At 43.9% G+C, this 20340-nt stretch overlaps 1 protein-coding gene across 1 annotated transcript; it reads left to right on the top strand.

The window, feature by feature from the left end:
- Nucleotides 1-1841: 1841 nt before the first annotated feature.
- Nucleotides 1842-19017, top strand: rybpb (RING1 and YY1 binding protein b). The gene is made up of 5 exons (XM_036531661.1): nt 1842-1993; nt 2589-2714; nt 17444-17710; nt 18176-18259; nt 18694-19017. Exons 1-5 carry the CDS (start codon nt 1968-1970, stop codon nt 18941-18943), a joined length of 753 nt encoding a protein of 250 aa, XP_036387554.1. The 5' UTR covers nt 1842-1967; the 3' UTR covers nt 18944-19017.
- The last annotated feature ends 1323 nt before the right edge of the window (nt 19018-20340 follow it).

The following is a 20340-nucleotide window of genomic DNA, read 5'->3' as shown; positions in this document are numbered from 1 at the left end:
GCCTTTTTCATGTTGTTCCACATTTGCACTGCTTTCCAGGAGTATCTCAATTGCCTTTTCCCAGGGTCAGGGAATAATTCTGCAGTTTATTTCCCCCGGGTTTTGTCTTTTTTTAATATTATTATCCTTTATCCATATAGAAAATGCACTATGCTTTATTTTCAATGCTTTGTGACCATTTGATTGGAAAAATAAGATATGAAAAATAAAACTGCTATTGATTGATTGATTGAAAGGGAAAGGGACAAGCTGTCTTCAGAGCTTAATTATCACTGAGGCTCAAAGCCTTATCCTCCTGATGGTGAAGGGAAGAGGAAGGCTGCCCTTGTTGCTGCTGCTGTGATTGCTAATGGCTGTGCACATTACAGTCACATATAGTCCACATTCCTTGCCTCCTCAACTGGTCTGTTCCCATTTCTGTCAAAACATGTCCACTGCTTCAATGGTCTTCCATAAAGTCTATTGTCTTATTTCCACACAATCACCTTGAAAACATCTTCAAAGTCACCCTTCTGTGTTGTTGTTCTACAATACACTGGAAAAGGCTTACATTGCTATAGTATAGGTCTATTGCAAAGTTTCTATTTCTATTTCTATTTCTATGTCTATTGTGCTGTAGTTTCACTTTGACTTTTTTCATTATGGTATTTCACAAAAATTCATTGTCACATGTTCAGCAGTTTCTTTACATGTGATTGTAACAGGTCTGTTCTCTTGTAGCCATGCACCGATCATTAGAAAGTATTTAAATTTAATGTCATTCTGATAAGTCTACTGCTTTAAAGCACACTGGGAAGCCTATTAATACCCCTGTGCAAAAACAAAATGAATAGTGAAGAAGCTGTGGCATTTAATATTGCACACTATGTCACAGATGAACACAACTGAGACATTAAATCAAGATATGTATCGCCTAAGTTAAAGAGCTAGATAAAGAAATGTTAAACAGGTAGAACATCTTATGTAGGTGGGACATTTCCCTGGGTTTGAAGTGACATTTACAGTAACAGTTTCATACCACTGTAGTTGACTGTGCTGCATGTGTTCACTGGGGAGAGATTATATGTAAGTTTGTATCCATGACATTACAAATGAAGTACATATATAACCCATAGTTTTTATAGCCCCCTAAAAAATCAAAATTTCCTAACAGCAACGAAATTCTATCCGAACATCAGAAGATGCATAACTGAGCTGGTGGAGCAGTGCAATTTCAACATTATGCAGGTATAGCGGACACTGCAGAGACTTTAGGTACTATTGTTATGCCACTGTGACATTTGAGGTGTTTGTAATGAAATGTCATCGTGACCAATGGTGAGATGTTCGGAAGGTGTAGTGAGATGTCATAAAATCAAGCCAAACTAATGTGGTGCCTTCAAATCTGGTTCAACACTGTCATTGAAACAGTGTTAGCTGCGTAGCTATGGTCACAGTGTTATGTGATAGCATTTTCTAAGGTGGTTTTCGTGTAGTTGTTGGCAAAATATTTAGAAAATGTTAAGCCTTGCGTCCCAAAATGACCTCAACCCATCCCGATTAATGTGTGAGAATACGTTGAATAACCTGTTACTAGTTAGCAACCAAATGAGTCTCGTTGCAATAATGACACAAGAACAAAATGTGGAATACGTTATGGTGTTCTGTGCTACCTTTGAGAGAGGTAAAATTAAAATCTAACGTTAGCACAATGTTCCCTTTCACAAACCCAAGTAACGATATCTGACTACCTTTTCACCATTGTAATTTCTGCGAGACTTTTAAACCCAGGCGAGCGGTGATTGGGCGGCTAGGAGTCACGTGCACAGTCGCCTTGCCCTGCCTCGAGTCGTTCAGTGAATGTGAGCTTGCCAGGCAGCTTTAGCAGCGGTTCTAGCTGGATCCTTCACACAAGCTATAACTGTTAGCTAGCTACTATTAATTACTGAAACCTTTTTTCTTCTTTTTTTCGGAGACATTTTTTGATCATGGGCGACAAGAAAAGCCCAAGCAGGTACCGAATCGTTTGCGTCAGATCGTTTTCTGTCAATTTGCGGAGATTGAGGGAGGATTCCGTGCCGTTTTGGGGGTGATATTCGGATGCTTTCTCAAGGAGTGTTTCTCCCTTTTCAGTTTGTATGCCAGGGCTAGAATAGTGCAGCTATGGCGGCTTGTCTCGCTCTCTCTCTCTACTCTCGACTCACTTTCAGACAAAGGGAAATTTTACAGGGGATACGCCTGGCCTTTTTCGGAAGTGCAGCTGGATTACAGAATAACGCGATTGAAGTCCAGTGTGGAATGGACATTTTCGACGTTCAGTTAGACAGTGAACGTCTTTATTAAATGGACATGGGTAGCTAGCTGGCCATCTAGCCTAGTAGCGAGGGTTACTGAGAAAAGCCAGCTCTTGGTTTGCCACCGAGCTTGGTAGCTAACGTTAGCTAGCTACACGGCTAATCTGACTAGCTGCTTTGCTTGCTAGCAAGTTAATTCGATATTTTTTTCTGGCAACTCGAGTCTTTGGATTCTAGACGTGCATTTAACTTGGGCTATAATTACGTGTGATGTTATAAACGATGTTTTGACCTTTATTTTGTTAAATTCCTAAGGCCAAAAAGACAAGCCAAACCCACGGCAGACGACGGCTTTTGGGATTGTAGTGTCTGCACCTTCAGGAACAGTGCCGAAGCCTTCAAATGCAGCATCTGTGATGTGCGGAAGGGCACATCTACAAGGTATGGCTTTTACTTTGCTTCATGGAAATGGTTTCTGTGTTTTTGTCATGCTTGTTTTTTATTGCCTCAGTGGTTACTCACGTTAACCTTAGCTATCTGACTGGCTAGCTATGTAGCTAACTAGCCAATGATGGCCAGCTAGTTTGCTTGAGCAGTGTGGGATTTTGACTTGTTGATTTACGAGATTGCAGACACCTAGCTAGCTGTTGTAATGCATGATGTAGGTCACCAGCTAGCTGTGTAGCTAGCCATCTGAACAATGCAGTTAGCCAAATAAAGAACCGTTTAGTTTGCTGTATTGTCATATCTACCAGGTCAGGTAGCTAGGTAGAAGCTGAGTAGCTACCTAACGATTGCGTCTCAATGTGTAACAATAGCTAAACGTAACGGTATATCAAGGTTTAGGTGCCATTTAATTAGCTATTGGATTAGTGAACGCTACCTTGCTGTCTATTTTGGTAACCAGAGGAATAGTTGTAATTACTTGTTTGCACAGGTGTCGAACCTTTAGCGTAATATCAAAATGTTTTCTAGCTCCCAGGACAGACCTTTTTTATGGTACAGTTAGCTAACTACTTAGCTAGCCATATAGCCTGATAACTAACAGTAGCCTGTATACTGGGGTAATCTTCCCTATTGTAGCTACGGGGCCAAGTAGCTTCCCAGATAGCTCAGTAGCTGGCTACCGATAATCACAAGCAACAGTTTTGTACATGTTTTTCCGACGTTATTGTCTTGGCAAATAGTTACCACTTATCAGAAAATATGCAGCTCGTAAACACCTGCTGGGTATTTATGTATAATAACAAGAAAGTCTAAGGCAGCTTGTAACGTTGCTACATATACCCCATCACAAGCATAACCAAATGGAGATTGCGACAAAAAATCTCATCGCTTGTATTAAAGAAAGGGCCGATCATATGTTCGTTTGCCACGATCGTTCCGATCTGTATAGTGTATGCTGTGTGCCTTATACATGCTCACTAGAAATAGTGATGGCAGTTATTGAACTTGTTTCCTTGACTACAGTTTCAGTCTTTTCTGTGACATTGCTTGAAATTGCCACTCGCACACAAAGAAACGCTCAAGCTCCACAGCAGCGAAAAGAAAGAGTTAAGTGGATAAGGCTGAGGATGGGATTTGGTGAGAAACAAAGAACAAAACAAAATGAGATTTATGGATTGTCAGTTGTATCGCACAGTAAGTGTAGTGTGGCTCGAGGTAGAGTTAATGTTAATACATTTAATGGCTATATATTCCTGAGATGGCAGGTGTCTAAAACTGGCTAAACCGATCAGCCTTTCTTTGCCTTGAATTATTCACAGCCAGCACCTTACGATGCATAAAAGGGCTACCTGCCATTCCAGATATTTGAATAACCACTCAACTGTGAATTTAGCCTTTGAAACTTTTCACTTTAATCCTGTACCTGTTGATTGTAGCCCAGTTCTCCAAACCTAAATGTTTTTGCCCTCTATCTGTAGGAGCATCTATATGTGTTCATTTAATACAATGTCATTTTCATTGTTTCTTATTTATAATTGCAGGGTTGATTATATCTGTCGCTTTTCATGGAGTATAAAACATGCCCCTAATAATGTTCTGTTTACAAACACCTGTGCAAATGTCTGTTTTGTTATGTTCTTTGAAAGGATTTACCACTAATGTACATCGCTCTTGGTGTTAATTGGGGGGTTTACTGAGATTTTTGGTGGCTGTTGTGGTTTGTCTGCCTTTGGCTACTGAATAGTAATTTCATTTGTTTCTCAGCTGTTTGAGAGATTAACTGAACCTGTGCTGGACAAAATTCAGAAAACGGTAAACATGTTGCAACAGCACTTGTGGCTTTTTGAGAGTGCCAGTTTCGGTGCTTTGTTGTTTAGAAACTTTTAAAATGTCATGTTATAAGCCCACGTAATTCATCCAAATTATTCATGTTTTTCCAGTTCAAGACCAGAGAAGATTGGGAGATATGGCAGTTACGATAACCTGTTAAAAAAAAGCGCATTTACAAACACAGCTGATGAACAGTGAATTTTGATTTGCTGTGATGTTATCTGCAGCTATGAGTAATATTAGTAATTCATAAGTGTTCCCGAAAGCCCCACAAATTAACCTTTTTGTTGTGGTTTTAGAATGAGTGTTTGCTAACGCACTTGATGGGCTTGGGGAAAACACAGAGTACTTTACCGCTTTTCAATGGTGAGCTGTTTCTGGTTTGTTGTCTTCGTTTTTGTTTTTCTTCTTTTTTTTTTTTTGTTCTTACGAAACCAGCTGATTGTGTTCAGTGCCGATTAGGGAAATGCTTTCAGTAACAATAATGACAAGAAGTGACGTATCAAATCAGAGCCCCTTACCATAAACCACAGGCAAAAGTTCCATTGCCTCAGTCTGGTAAATGAAATCCCATAATATCACTTAAGTAGCTGTCATATTTTTATTTGATCTAAATTGTTAGCCTTTGATTAATGCAATTTTCATCTTGTATAAGAAAGCTGTATCTGATTATAACAAACGCTAATTGGCTGGCTTGTCTTTTTGTTTGATGTATTCCAGTCACGCAAATGAAAGTGGCATGCTTTCAGTTAAATGATCCATACTCTCAAGTTCTTTTTACGCTTATCTTTACATTCTGCCTTGTGAAAACACCCGTAGGCCCAGAAAACATGTTAGTTTCTCTAATAGTTAAATTTTTTTAGTGAGTTTACAGACTTTGGTCAACCTCTTCGGAGTTGGAATATGATGTCTGACTGGATCTTTGAGGAGTGTTCTGTATGGATGTGAGTGCCTATTGAAATGTGATCTTATCTATCAATTTTGACATCTTATTTTCACCTCAGTTTAGTCCATCAAAAGGGTGCACACTCAATTTGAGCCATAATTGTTTTGAGGTACTTGGTGGAACTCTGAAATGGAGATGAAAAAGAAATGAATTTCTCAAACATGTCTTTACCTCTATATGACTGATCCATTAGTTTGAGGTTTGGATTCTGAGTTTAGTTACTCTGTATCAGTAAATGCTGGGAACTCGCTGTTGGAGTGCTGGACTCTGCCCTTAAGCATTATGGGTCTGGAATCCAAATTGGAGCACTGTGGTGTTTTTGAGCAAGATATTTTATCTCAATTAGCTCATTAAAATTAGGGTATGAGGATAGCAGTACATGTACATAAATTGTAGTTACTTATTTCCCTTTGTAAGTACTGTTAGTCCCCCTGGATAAGGGCATCTCCTCCACAAATAAATAATATATTGACAACTCCAATGAGAGTGCCATATTTAGCCTCTAATGACATGGAAATGCCTGGTATTTTTGGTACATTTGGTCTTATTCAAGCTCACTGACAGACCCAGCTTTCCAGCGGGTCCTTTTTGCAGTTTGGAGTAGCAGTTTGTGCTCTCATTATTGACTAGGTAAGCAAGGATTTCTACCTTAAAATGCTTATCTGTATACCCTGTAAGTAGCTCATTGGGTGTCAGCTAAGTTTGTAAGGTACAGTAACTTTTTTTTTGTGCTGACTCTGCTAATGAGGACTGGAGGGTCGCTGGAAGAGAGGTCCCTCTTGGCTCTGTTGTCACGAGTGTGTTTGTGCCCATGGCCCCCAAAAGCAGCCTCTCACGATCTACGTGAGGCCTTTCACCTGTGTCTCTACAGTGCTCCGGAGCTTGCCGCAGCCTTTTTCACTAAACTTGGTGTGCATGAATACAGGCCGTGTTGTGGATCGTATCACTTTACAGCCTGCGCTGTGTATCGCACCTCTATGTCCATCCGCACTGTGGATCGCACCTCTACGTCCATCCGCACTGTAGATCGCACCAACGTGTTTCCCACACTGTGGATTGCACCACTGTACAGTGCCTTGTGAAATGTGAGATTTTGGCACAGTTCAGAAGGTAACACTGAGGAGCACCCCAGAGTCAGCTCACATTTTACAGGAAGTACTTCCCACCATGTTGACTGTGGGCCCTGTGCTTTTATCACGACAACAACAAGAACAGGAAGTAAATACGGAAGTGTATGAATGTAATGTTTTGCTGTTCTGAATTGCTGTATTAAATTATAAATTGAGCAAAAAAATTTAAAGAGGATCGACTCTTGAGAGCTAAAGAAAAGGAACAGCTCACAGCGGTAGGAACAGCCAACAATGCTGCATTGACACTAAGGGTTAAGTGTAATAAGATGGGTAGAAAACAATCTGATTATAAAGAAAACCACATCAGGTCTTTTGTGATGTGCAGCCCAATTGAATTGCTGTTAATTGCAGTTGTTTGCAATGCACATATACGCCATTTATACAAATAGTACAGATAACACCAAAGAGGGTGGTAGGACATATGAGAAGGCTCCCTAGAGTCCCTTGTCTTCAAATGCTAAGGTTAGAAGGTCATTCTAAGTTATATCTATATCTTTTTGTAAAACATGAATTTGAAATATAATTAATAATAGTCAAAAAATGAACAAAATATGCATGACCCTGTGGACCTGATTGTGTGACATTCCCAGTGTTTCATTACATTCATCGCACATCACAGAAATTGTCTGTGAATTCTACCACTGGCCTGTGTGCTTAGTATGCCAATTAAAGCTCAAACCACAGAGAGATTAACGCATTAACACAAAAGCCACGCATCTTCCTGTTAAATCCCTATCAGAACCTCTGCCGTGGAATGGGAAGGCTTGTCTCATGCTGTTGCAGTGACTGGTCTTTTACTCCAGACTGTCATGTTGAAGAATTGCCCCAGAACCAGAGTGGTGCCAAAGAATGTGACACCTTATTTCACTATCAGCTTTCACGTGGGTTGTGGTCGGTACGTGCCTAAGGGAGCTACAGGTTAAGGAATACATCCATTAAGGCCTTTCAGATGTCCAAGATCAAGGGAAGTGTTGCTCTATTGCTTCCCCTTAAGCTTTGATTGTGGTTTATTTTACATCTTCTATGTGTCCTTGCTGGCTGCACTCTGGTTCCCTTTTGAACTGTTAATACTGCAGTTGAGTCTGACCTGGAGTCTGTTTCGATGGTGTAACTCAATTAGGCTTACATTAAAATGATTCTTCAGTTATGCTTATGTGTGTAAATGCCATAGCTGGGTAAGCAGACATTGCCCTATTGTATCTGGTGAACAAGAGTGAGAGTTGTAAATTACCTTGTTTGTTCACCTTCACCTCAAATATTCAGCTTTTTGGCGTGTTCCCCTTACAAGGGGTCTGCCTCATTAACTAAGTATACATCAATAGGAAGCTTGTATCTATGCATATCCCTTTGTTTACACATACTAAAGTGAGACCTAAAGCTAACTTGCTGACACTCTGAAGTTGTGTTCAAGTTCAAAGTCGACAACCCTGCCAGCTTCCTCTCAATGACCGTTTGGGGTAACACAAGGCTGTGTCGCTATAGATGTGCAGTTGATAATGTGATACTGTTAACTGTTCTTGTAGACTTAAAAGTATCACACAATTCCTAAAACACTGATGTATGGGAAGATTTTGCCCTGACAGCTTACACCCAAGAAACATATGAGGGAAGTTATATTTTATCTGATGACAGCTCATGCACAAAACCACAAGGAGTGTCCAGCAGTCTGAATGATTACTGTTGATTATTGTTATTCGTTTTGTGTTACCTTACGAAATGAGATTAAATTTTTGCTTATGAATTGGAATCAAAGACATAGTGGGGTTTTTCGTGCTGAGTTACGGAGTGTATATAATCACAGGCTCATTCAGGATGGTAAAGTTGTGCCAGTGCGGCCACTAGCCCACACATACCAGGAAACGGAGAATACAGTGAATGGTGTCACTAGCCTAAGTGCTTTTATTTTGTATTCATAGTTATTCTTTATTGTTTTTTGAAATTGGCTTTATCGAGGGTAACATCTAGAGCTTGGGAGTGTACATTTATAGAATGCTGTAAGTAAGCGAACACAGTGTAGCGAGTAGCATTATGGATGGCTGAACACATACAAAAGGATTTAAGTGCAATTTTAGAATACAAATTCTTAAAGGACAGCAAATAGAATAAGACTCATGCTTACACTTCTTGCATTATCACTATCTGTCGTAACTCCAGTCTGTAGTGTGTTAAAGCAGCACATGGGCCTCTTTAGGGGGAGGAATTGATCCTAGAATGCGCACAGATGGGTTGCATTTGTTGCAGAAAGAGGACAGCGTCATAAGCACTTTTAAAGTAATGGGGATGTGATAAAGTGAAATTTCTTCGCTGGCAAGTTAATATATTCCTTAGCAGTTTTTATTCACTCAGCCAGACAGAGCGCATGAGATTAAGTGATGCAGCAGAGTCATTACTATCCGTGAAATTTCACAACTGTCACATTAACGCAAACTTGGTGATAATGGAATTATGCAAGAATGACATGTTGCCTCATTCCATTTGTACGAAGACTCCCCCCACACCCGTTTTTTAGGGGATACTTGTGCTTATTCCTCACTATCAACATGTGAGGTAAACTCTTGAGTGCAACAACTTAAGGTCATCTTCATAGAACTGGTGTCAACTTGGATTGTCCCTAACAGTCGTCTTGAAAGGCATCACTCGGAGCAATTAGGTAAAATTGTGATGAGGATAAGACCGTGTCTGTTTGACAGCGTGGAGGAAAGAAATAAGTCAAATGAGAGAGAGAGAATAGAAGAGTGGATTATGGGTAGGGAGAAGGAGGAGCAGAAGAAGGGGAGGTTGCCAGTCAGTGAAGGGGAGCGGAGAGGGGACCACAGAGGGAGGTTGCTATATTGATAAAGGGAACGCGGACAGATAGGAGGCAGAGAGAGCATAGGAGGGAGTGCAGCTCGGGAGGTTTGACGGATGGCGGTGTTGGGATGCGTTCAGTGAGCCGCCCGTCTCCCGGGAGGAGCAGAATAGAGCACATCATTACCTGGGGGAGGGGAGCAGAGTGCTGCGCGCTCACACTCTCCACCCGTCTGTCACTCATTACACACTGAGAGGAAAAGCGACACCCGTGCCACGTGTGGATTCATCAGCGTGACAGTCAGCGGCTAGAGTTAATGGGCTAAGGCTAAGGTAGCTGATCTGAGGTATTACTCTTAATATTCACACAGTAATGAGTGGAGGAAGGTGTGGATGTTTGTAATCCTAAGCTTTTTTTAACAATAAGTTTGAATACTGGTGTTGAATCCTCTACTTGTAATTTCCACACCATTACTGTCATTAATTCAGTGGTGTCTGCGTTAAGTTTTAAATGTGGTATGTGTTTGTCGGGGTTGCTGACTTGAATATATTAAATAGTGATTCACACCGGCAGGGTCGCTCAGTGTGTTAATGCACAGTTTCCATAACAGAGTATTCACCTTTAAATATCTCACTTGGAACTGTTGAACACATTATTTTTCAACTGTCAAATTAGCTGAACCTGTGGGCATCAAGTGCAAATTGAGATAATTCAGAGAACATACTGCATAGACATTTCTACACTTGCCTGTCCTTCGAATGTATGATCCTGAGACCCAAATCAGAATGAATCTTCTGGTTTCTGGTGAAGGGACTGAATGTGAAAGGAGTGATATTTCAGCACCTTGTTTGGAGCTGCTTAGTGTTGTGAGGGATGCGCTGAGCAGGCCTTTGGTGCTGTGTCTGTATCTGTCCTTAACTAGGGACAGGCTTCTGGGGCAGAGTGGAGTTACATCACACAAACAGCTGCAAGTCATAATTGTGATCTAGCCCATTTAAGTCTGATTAACCTCTGCAATATTTACAGCTTCAACATGAGTGCAAAATGTGTAGATCAAAATACAGTGCTGTGGTGTCTTTGCTTATTTATGCTGGAATATTCCATAAAATCCAGTGGTAGGCATTTCCTTCCTTTGTGTTTTTGTGGATGAAAAGTCCTGTCCCAGACTTCAGACCTGCTGGAATCACACAGAGCAGTGTTGCCTGGTGGCCCTGTTAAATTAGCTGTAGTGGTCCCAGAAGGAAAAGGGAATGCTGAGATGTCAGGATGGCTGTGGTGAATAAAGGGGCTAGAGGAGAGTGATACCTGTAGGAATGTGACGTGGTGGTGTTGATGAGCTGAGCACAGGCATACTCAGCACCGTCAGAATGGCTGCCAGTCACAGTGGAACAAACTCCTTTGAGGGAGGGAGAGAGACATACACTTGAATACAATCTAAGTATGTGATGAAGGATTTTTTTTCCCCTCCAAAATGAAGAAAATTTTAAATGCTGCATTCTGTCTGGCCCAGTCTTTTGGATTGCCCTTTGCTTACTACACATGGTGGAAATGTGTTGCCACACCCCCACTCTCTGTCGTACCGTGAGAGGGACGGAGAGAGATGACTTGGGTGTGGGAGGCCCACCAGGGGCAGCATCCCAAGTGAATCCAGAGATTTGAGGGAGTCCCTCAGGGAGCGTTGGGAAAGTACTGAATGAAGAGCCTCCCCAGGTGCTCTACACCTGGCCTACAGCAGGACACACCACTGCTGCAGCATGCACTGAGGGAAAGCGGGAACGGCCCAGTGTGTTTGTTTCAAAGCGCGTCTTATAGCTTGGCTGGAGGGACATGACATCCACGTTTTTCATCAAGCTGTATAGCATTCATTTTTAAACCAGTGATTTGTAAGCCAAGCATTGGAGCAAGGACGTGAATATTGTTAGGGTAGCGGCCCTCGGTGCACAGGCTCACAATGCCACACTACAGCTACTGTCCACAGGAGGAGTGAATCTCTTATTGGGTACTTCCACTTTGAATTGCCACAGCATGTAAAGAGTCTCGGGCCGAGAGTAATTGCCCGTCCTCCAAAACGTACTTGAAAAAAGAGCTGTGTTAATTGAGGGCTTTCCTGTCGTTGGCTCTCCATTGAAGTGCTCTATCTTGTTTTGCCGAGTATTTGAAAAAAGGTTTACTTCTATGTCATCTCGCTGCCTCCCGGTTCTCATTTCATGCTTTTCTCCTTTGTTGTTGTTAGCCCGCGTTTGTTTCATTGACTTTCACACTCTACAGATGTATCCTTTCCTAAAGTGTTTTCCTCCCCTCCTTTCACCATCTCCTGAATGGGTTTGCGGGTTAAATGGCCAGCTAGCAGGGCGAACGCCTGGACAGTGTCTGTCGAAAATCCAGATGCCGGGCTTCAGTGTGTGTTTTACTCGAGCCCTCTCCACTCCGCTGGAGTGCGGGGAGTGGGGCATTGCGCAGGAGTGTGGCTGCTATCGGTGTCGATGACAGTAATTTGAGCGTATTTTGTGGTGCCAGTCGTCACGCCTCCCGCGCCGGGGGAAATTGGAAGGTGGGGGGGGGTGCGGGGGAGTGTGGGCAGTCAGTCATTGTCTAACACGCGGGAAGCGGGAGAGGAAACGTCGCTGGCGAGGGGCCTGCCTCTGACATGCTGTCCGCCGCTGGAGAGCGCTTAAGCAGGGGTCGCCACCTCGAGCACGGCAGGCCTGACACTGCTGTCGTGCCCCGGAGCAACGGGCTGCGCGATTTCCGCTGGAGCTCCAGCTGTGTAAACAGGTGACAGGGTGAGAGATGCAGAAGCAAAATAGCCCAGGTCATGCCGGAGAAGCAAAGTCCACCGAGTGATGAAATTATGCATTGGAATGTCACGGGTTTGGATTGCCACCACAAAAATACTACGGCTATCACAATTTAACGGTAGGGTAGTGTTAAATAAACAGATTATTTTGCAATTAGCTTTCAAATAAACCATTCTGAGCAATTGTTTTGCGTTGATCAAATATTCTTTATTCTTGAAAACAATTGCCACATTACCTGTAGAAACTAATTTTATTCGTTGTGTCCTTCAAAGAAAAAAAATATCAGCTAGCTTCTATATCAGTAGAAAGTCTCTTGAACAAACCTTAGATAGTGTTGTTTTGAATAACATGTCCTTATTAAATTGTCGAAAATTTTAAATGAGTAGACACATCAATTCCATCTTGGGTAGTTTTAAACTGAAGAAAGGCTGCCTATATCTATTATTCCATTCTGATGTATCTATAATGCATAAAAATGTGCTAGTGTGCAGGGTGCTGTAATTACTTCGGATGACTGTGATGAAGGGAATCGTTTGTAGCTTGAAAGAAGCAATTTAATAATGCAGTATGTTGTAATACTGCTCTGCACTGACATCCATAGTTTAGAGAAGCTGTCCGGCTCCTCTCACGAACCAAACAGCGGGAGGAAAAACAAAAAACAAATTATTTAGAAAATACAAAATGTAACCAGCCTTGAAACCACAGACAAAAGCCAACTCAAACAGCCTGCCCTGCTCTCCGGCCATACACCTGTGTTTAACAGGCCTTCAGTTAGGTAGGTGTGACTCATTATCCAGTGGCTGGTCTGATACACATAGTGCAATATGTTTGTAGTAATATGTTCTTTATTTGTTTATTTATACCCTTTGATAGGATTTTGCAGATACAAAATGTGCTAATCATTTTAATCAACACAAATCTTGAGAAAAAATTACAGCAACAAAAACGGATATAGATGCAGCCTGCTTGATATTATTTTGTGCTTCTTTGCATGCTTCATGGGTTAATTCAAGCTCTGTCATTCTTCATTACAAGAAGCCCTGTCAGAAGGAACCTAACTTCTTTCAAAAGCTGATGAGTAAGAAACTATGAAACTTAAAAAAATATGCATTTCATCATGTTAGCTAAATTCTTATAACACTTCATAACATTAACATTAGCTAGCTAGCTAAAAACATTTGCTGGCTGTCAAGTTAGGTAGCTCCTAACTGTATGCTATCTTTAAGTAAGCAAATCCACCATTACTGCTGCCAGCTAGCTCCTTGTGATTTCTCTACAATCACATGCAGCTGTTGAAGATAAAACATGCTGTTCTGTACTGTATTCCTGTGCAGGCTAACAATTTCCTCATCTGAAAAGTTTAAGAAATTTAAAAAGTCTTTTATTTTTAACAGTTTGGAGAAAAAGGTTTTGGGCAAATTTTCCTGATATGCGCTCTCATGACTGACAGTTGACGTATTGGTAACATCACAGTCAATGTCCAGCTGACACATCACAGGATAGGGGAAAAAACAGGCAAATTAATCGGTCACTTGTCTGTCGACCATCAGCTGCTCTCTGTGGACAGCTTAACATATTCTTAGTATGGAGTGGAATGATTTTGATCCCATTTGAAACTGGCTCACACCCCTTAAAGTATTGCACACTTATCCTCCAAATCCCTGTGCACAATCAGATCTAGCAGAGAAGGAGAAGGATTAGGCAGCACAGGTGTCTGCTCGTGCACTCTGCCAAGTAAGTTTTTGTGTTGCTTCAAGAGATCTGCAATCAGCATGTTTAGAAAGGTCTTTCTGACCCAGACACGGATTATTGGAGTAAAACCAGTGAGCGGTCAGTACTGTTTGTGCTGGAGCGGTAGTTCTGTTTTTTTTTTTTCTTCTTCTTCTTTTTTGATTACAGAGTGGCTTGTGTGTTGTGACCGTTCACGTTGTTTTGAAGTGTGCAGCACCACAAGACAAGGATTATCTGTGCACACAGTGCGGGTAATGTCAACAGCCTAATTAAAAAAAGGAATAATCTCAGTGTTTTTAAGCACACAACAGAAGAGGAGCACATGTTATGAATGACATAATCACATCTGGCTCCCAACTATCATATTTCCTTTGTGCATGCAGTGTTTTAAAGTTGGGCAGTTTTAGTTCAAAGGTTGTTATTTTACAAATGAAAAGAACTGGTTTTGTTCCCAATATGTTTAACAGCAGCAGTTAATCAGTAAGATTTCTGGGTGACATGAGGAGGATTTTGCTTGCTGTGATGTTCTTCTCAAGTTCACCAGTAAATTTACTCAAGCGCTTTGGAGACTGGGATTTATGCTCCTTATGCTGCCATTTGAATATTAATAACAAGTCAGCTGTAGACATTTTGGACCGGTATCAACATTCTGCGTAACAGTTGTTATCTAGCACTTTGCTGCTGTTTTTTGATGTTTTTAATCCCATTTTCTCTGTTTGGTGGGGAGGGGGAGTGTTCTCAAAATATAAATGTCAGTAATCAAATTCCATAAAGAAGGAAATGACAGAAGTGATTTTGTCTGAGCAGTATGTACCGTCAGGTGTTGAAAATTGGCTCACAGAGTTGCTCCCTCTCCAGTACTGGTTTAATTCTGCTCGGCTGCCTGTTCTTTTGGGTTACTTTATTGTGACGGCAATCCCTTCTGTCACATACATTTCCTCTTTTAGGAATTTTGACCCACTGTGGAATTCTAGAAATGCTGATTAGTATTAAAAAGGATTTCTGTTCCCCTGTTATTCCCAGTAACTCTCACACACGTGGTGCTTGGGCACTAGTTGGTCAACATTAGATGAAAATTGGGTTTCCATCATGAAGGCAAGACTGCTTCAGATCTTGTGATTCAATAAGCTTGTGTGCAGTAACACGCTGCTTTCATGGCTGCAGCTTTAGCTCATAAAGCCTGCTGGCTTCCTATTGAGGTTATCAGATCTGCAGTTAAAGCTGAACATCAAACGGCATTCCCATCTCAGTTATAACCATAACACGTGCTCGAAAACGTCCCAGCACTTTACATCGCTTGCCGTCACGACAGCTTGTCCACATGTTGGGAACATCGTAGGACCGCGTGTGTTGTTTTGCCGGAAATTAAAGCGCGATATAGCCTAATTGAATGATGAGTGAGTTGAGTCTGCCGCACGGAGGTGTCCCCCCCCCCCGCTGGGAGGTGAATCGCCGAGCCGCGAGCACGCACGTTGAGAGTTGGCGCGCCCGGCCGTCTGTCAGCAAGCCTCCGACAGCAGGTGGAACACGTGTTGGACCGGCGGAGCGCGACAGCTGCGCTGGATCCCTCAGCCCGGCGTGCCCGCGCCTCATCAGTATTCGGCACAGACGGCGTATTGATTGTCGCGTCGAGTGAGCGCTATGACATGATTCCCCATTATGAGCCAATTGATTGCCTTCTGATTGGCCGCACTCCTGTGGGAGACGTGTCGGGATTTCAGCCGTCTGCAGCCCATCAGTCAAGCGGAGGCAGCGCGCGAAGCGCGAATCGTGTACTCCTTCGGAGCCCTGGTGAAACGGCTCCTTCTCGGTCTCCAGGGTTAACCACACCTGCATGAGCAAAGACAGTGACTTTTCTGGATGGGTTCTTGCATGTGTACATGTCTACAAATATGTGAAATAACAAATACAAATTGGTGTGAACGTTACGCTTCACTCCCACCACACCTTTACGTTGTTCCCACAAGTTTTCATCAGTAGAATTCCAATTCTCTGAGAGGGTTATTTTGTATGCTACAGTGTCTGGTCCTACAGGTGTATTTGTGCTTCAGTAAGACTGCATAAGAGGACTGAAAAAGGTCAGGAAGGAGTATGTTGAGATCAGGAAGAATCCTGGTGTTGGCTTTGCTCATTTCGTCAGCCTGGTGGTTAGCGAATTGAGAAATGCCACGCTCACGCTCTCACGCTCTCAGTAACTGTCAGTTCCCCAGCTCGTGTGTTCAAGGGAGCACACGCAGTCATCCTAACAGCTAGCACCGTCGTAGCCAGATCAGCAGATGAATTCCTGCAGCATCTCTGCAGCCTTCTCCTGACTTGTCAGTCTGATCTCAGCCTTTTTCTTGGCAGATGCTTTTGTGCAGTGGAGGGTTGGGGGGGAGGGGGTGTCTGTGTGTCTGGTGTTTAACCGCGCGCTGCTCCACGAGCTGACGGGACTCCCGCGGCGCGATTACCAGCGTGGGGGGTGGGGGCGGAGCGCGGCATTGGCCGGGCCGCTGCGAGCGCGCTCCGTTCTCCCCCGTTCTCCCCCACCGGCTCAGCCGCCGCCAGCTGCTGCCAGATGTTCCCCATTACGGCGGAGAGAAACGTGAGCTGGCTGCGGGAGAACAGACGCGCGGCGGCCCCCGCCGCTCCAGTCCCTTAACTCTTAATTAACTCGGCAGCCCGGAGACGCGCGGCTGCGCGGCTGAGTCAGGTACGCAGCCCGCCGCGCTCCGGCAGACGCTAAAGAGGGATTACACGCATTCATAATGCCGTTAATTGTCGAGGAGGGCGACTTTGATGTCGGTCTGTAAAGGCTCTTATTCAAAGAGCACCTTTTAACCTCCACTGAGTCATGAGGGACCTTCACCCACACACATACACACTCACGCGTGTGCTGCCGCTTAGCCGAGCTGCTCAACAGCCAATCAATAACCTAGCAATGCAGCCAGACTGCGGAGGCATTTCATTCACACTGTACTAAAGGTCTGCTAAGCTAGTCTTTTTATTCCTCTGTGACAGAAACTCAACCTCGATGCGCGTCTGCTCTAAAAGGCAGCAAAAACAGCAACGCGCAGACGATTGAAATAAGTTGTGATTTACTTCTCCTGTGCAGTTGATTCCAGTGGCTGCGCAGATGCGTTTCCTGAACAGGCATGTGGTGCGGAACACTTTGCCACCACAGCGCTGTGGGTACTGGGACCATCTGTATGTGTGTGTCAGAAACGGGGAGAGGTTGTGTGCTGTTTTCAGTTCAGCCCCTTCGGAACGGGGCCACGCTGCGCTAATAAGATTAGTCAAAGTGAATGACATGCTGCTAACGTCCCACCCTGTGATCCCCAGGTTCATTAATTAAAGGCCTGGAGTAATGAGATTACAACTTGTGCAGGCCAACGCAGCCAAAGCTTGCCAATCAGTGCCATGTAACTTTTAACCCTTCAGTGACTAGGGCTGTTGCTGTCAGCCTCTCTGCTCTGTTAAATTTTAGTGTTAAGGTATTATCACTTACTGTTGCTCCCTAGGAAACCCAGGATAAACTCCCAGTTGGTGGCCCAGCAAGTGGCCCAGCAGTACGCCACCCCTCCGCCCCCCAAGAAGGAAAAGAAGGAGAAGTCGGAGAGGCCCGAGAAGGAGCGTGCCGATCCCGAGCGGCCTGAGCGGGTCCGCCCTGACGGTGACCATTCGGAGAAGGACACGAGTGAGAAGGACCGGCCTGACAAGGAAAAGCCAGACAGAGAAAAGGACATCAGCCCCACAGTCACCAAAAAACCCAGCAGCAAAAAGACCAAGTGAGTTCAAGTGCAGCCGTCACACCCTGCAGGCGCTCCTGGTTGAAGTTGTTCAGGTCTGGCCTTGTTTAGTACTTGGTTGGAGACCTGGGAAAACCAAGTTGCTGTCGGAACTTTTCTTAAACCAGTAGCAGGGGCACTCTGCCCTCTGGATTGGGTTAAGTGATGGACAGTACAGTGATGGACAGTTGTTGGAGGCGCTGCCTTATGGATGATCTTAGACCTCATGTGCAGTTGTCATTAAAGATCCCATGGCGTAGAAGCTAGATGCCTGATGGAGAAGGGGTGTTAATCCCGGTGTCCTCGCCGGTTTCTCTATTTGTCTCCCAAATGGTTACCTGTCCGTGTAATTCGTTCAGGGTGCCAAGAATCCCCATGCATACTGTTGATGATAATGGACCTAAAAGTGTGTAGACACCCGTCTAGTGCAGACAGGATTTCATTCTTTTCTTTTTTTTCTTGTAGACCCAAATCAGATATTCATCAGAGTCCACCCAACAGCATACAGTCAGGAAACTCAACCAAGACCAACAGTTCCCACATTTCAAGGTACAGTACTACTTCCTCTGTAAAGTTCCTTGTATCTGTATGCATGTGATGAGATGAAACTTTTGTGTCGTCTAAACTTAGTACTGGTGTGTGTGCGTATGTTTATCAGAGAAGCTACAGCCCTGTTGGTTTTGTGTATTAAATGATGATCTTGTCGTTATGTATTGCTTGCAGTCCTCTCTGAAGTAAAATGTTGATAGATTCACAAGCGACCTCCTGTTGCCAACACCCACTCTCACAGCATCCCAGAGCTCTGAATGAATCTCACTGTAGTTCCTCCTGAACTCAAGTGAACCCGGTTCACCCTGTCACTCTGGCCAACTGCTGGGCGGGCTCCCACTGGTGTGTCAGAAGCATAGTATTCAGATAAGGCTGCTTGTGTTAGCGTATTCAAAGAAGTCTGTGCTCCCCCTCTCTCCCCCGTGCGATTCCAGGCCCAAACTGAAGAACATTGACCGGAGCACCGCGCAGCAGCTGGCCATAACTGTGGGCAACGTGACGGTCATCATCACGGACTTTAAAGAGAAGACCCGCACCTCGTCCACCTCGTCGTCCACGGTGACGTCCAGCACAGGCTCGGAACAGCAGCACCAGAGCTCCGGCTCGGAGAGCATGGACAAGGGCTCCTCCCGCGCCTCCACCCCCAAAGGAGACCTTTCCATGGGGCACGACGAGTCCTTCTGAGCACTGGACGCTATGCGGAGACGCTTGGATCCCACAGGGGAGAGTTTCACCCGCCCCCCCCCCCTCACCTCTCACCCCCCTCCCGTCCCCGCTCTCCCCTATGCTTCCCCTGCCCCCTCCCCTCCCCCACCCTGGATTTGGAGGAGACAGACGGAACACAGCAGCGCGCACGCCTAAGAGATATCACTGTCCTCATGGGACCTGCGCTCATGGGTACGAGCATGACGCCGGCGGGACAGCGGGGCTCTCGGGAATAGCGCCCCCTGGTGACACCATGACACTTGTATGTATTCCATTGTTTTATATATGTAAGTGGATGTGCGGCCGAATCAACTTTTTTTTTTTTGTTTTTTTTAATTTGTAAAATATGCTGTGCAGTTTTCCACCTACTTTTTAACAATTCTGACCCATTATTAACCTTATTTATTGCTTGTTGCACCTGTATACATTTAGAGGATTTCATTTTGTTCGTTCTGTTTCGCTTTGTTCAAGCTTTACTAAATAGCTCGGCTGATGTTTCCTTCCTTTTGCTCTTGTTTTAAAAGTTAAGTGGCAAAAATTGCTCCAGACTTGTTCAAACACCTTCAAACACTGGTGCTAGATGGGCTATACTGTGAATCAGTTTCACCTCTGGGGTCGCTGTTAACAAATGACGACAAAGTGCTAAAACCCAGGAGCTGATATCCGTACTTTCCTCTCCTTTCTCTGTGTCCGCCCTCAGTGCACGTGGCCTGCTGGAGCAGAGAGGCCAGGTGGTAAGAGATAGCGGCAAAGTATGATCTGTGAATAGAGAGACACATTTGAATTTGATGCTCACAAGGAGAGGGTGTTTGGACTTTTCCTTTGCCGCAGTGTCATCCTAATTTCACCTGTGTACAAACTTCGCCGAACAGAAGCAGAGATCCACGTCCAGCGTGTTTGTTCACAGGCAGTAACTCCACAGTGTGTTAGAAAAAGGAACACTAATGTAATGTCACTTCAATCCCTGCTGCATCTACAGCTGGGAGATAAAGTATAGAATGGTGTCTTTGCGACAGGTGCTAAATGCTTTTTTCTTAGAGAGGAGGGAAAGGGATATCAGAATTCTTAGTCTCAAATGCGAAAACAAACCAACATACTTCGTAACGTTATAGTATAGACATGTCCTGAGAGCCTGTGGGCCTTGGTGTGTTCGGTTCATTTCAGTTGTCGCCAATGGAGCAGATCTTGCTCTGGACTTAAATGGTCAGTTTGTCCCACAGTGGTAATTGTGGATGATGTTTTTCTTTCATGTTCCTAACAGTGCTAATGCAGCAAAGTGCTCGACAGTTAATGAAGAATAATTTCATTTCAACGTGTGATGGATAAATGTATTAAGACTCCAATTTCATAGTGAAGGCAAATTAAAGCGTAATGAT

The sequence above is a fragment of the Megalops cyprinoides genome, chromosome 6, assembly GCF_013368585.1.
Source record: "Megalops cyprinoides isolate fMegCyp1 chromosome 6, fMegCyp1.pri, whole genome shotgun sequence".
Classification (NCBI taxonomy): domain Eukaryota; kingdom Metazoa; phylum Chordata; class Actinopteri; order Elopiformes; family Megalopidae; genus Megalops; species Megalops cyprinoides.
Note: the sequence above shows the minus strand (reverse complement) of the source record. Positions and strands in the feature narration are given on the sequence as shown.

Coding starts and splice junctions, on each gene's coding strand:
- rybpb (XM_036531661.1), top strand. CDS start 1,968: ATGGGCGACAAGAAAAGCCCAAGCAG. Junction 1,994..2,588: donor GACAAGAAAAGCCCAAGCAG/GTACCGAATCGT, acceptor TAAATTCCTAAG/GCCAAAAAGACAAGCCAAAC. Junction 18,260..18,693: donor AACAGTTCCCACATTTCAAG/GTACAGTACTAC, acceptor GTGCGATTCCAG/GCCCAAACTGAAGAACATTG.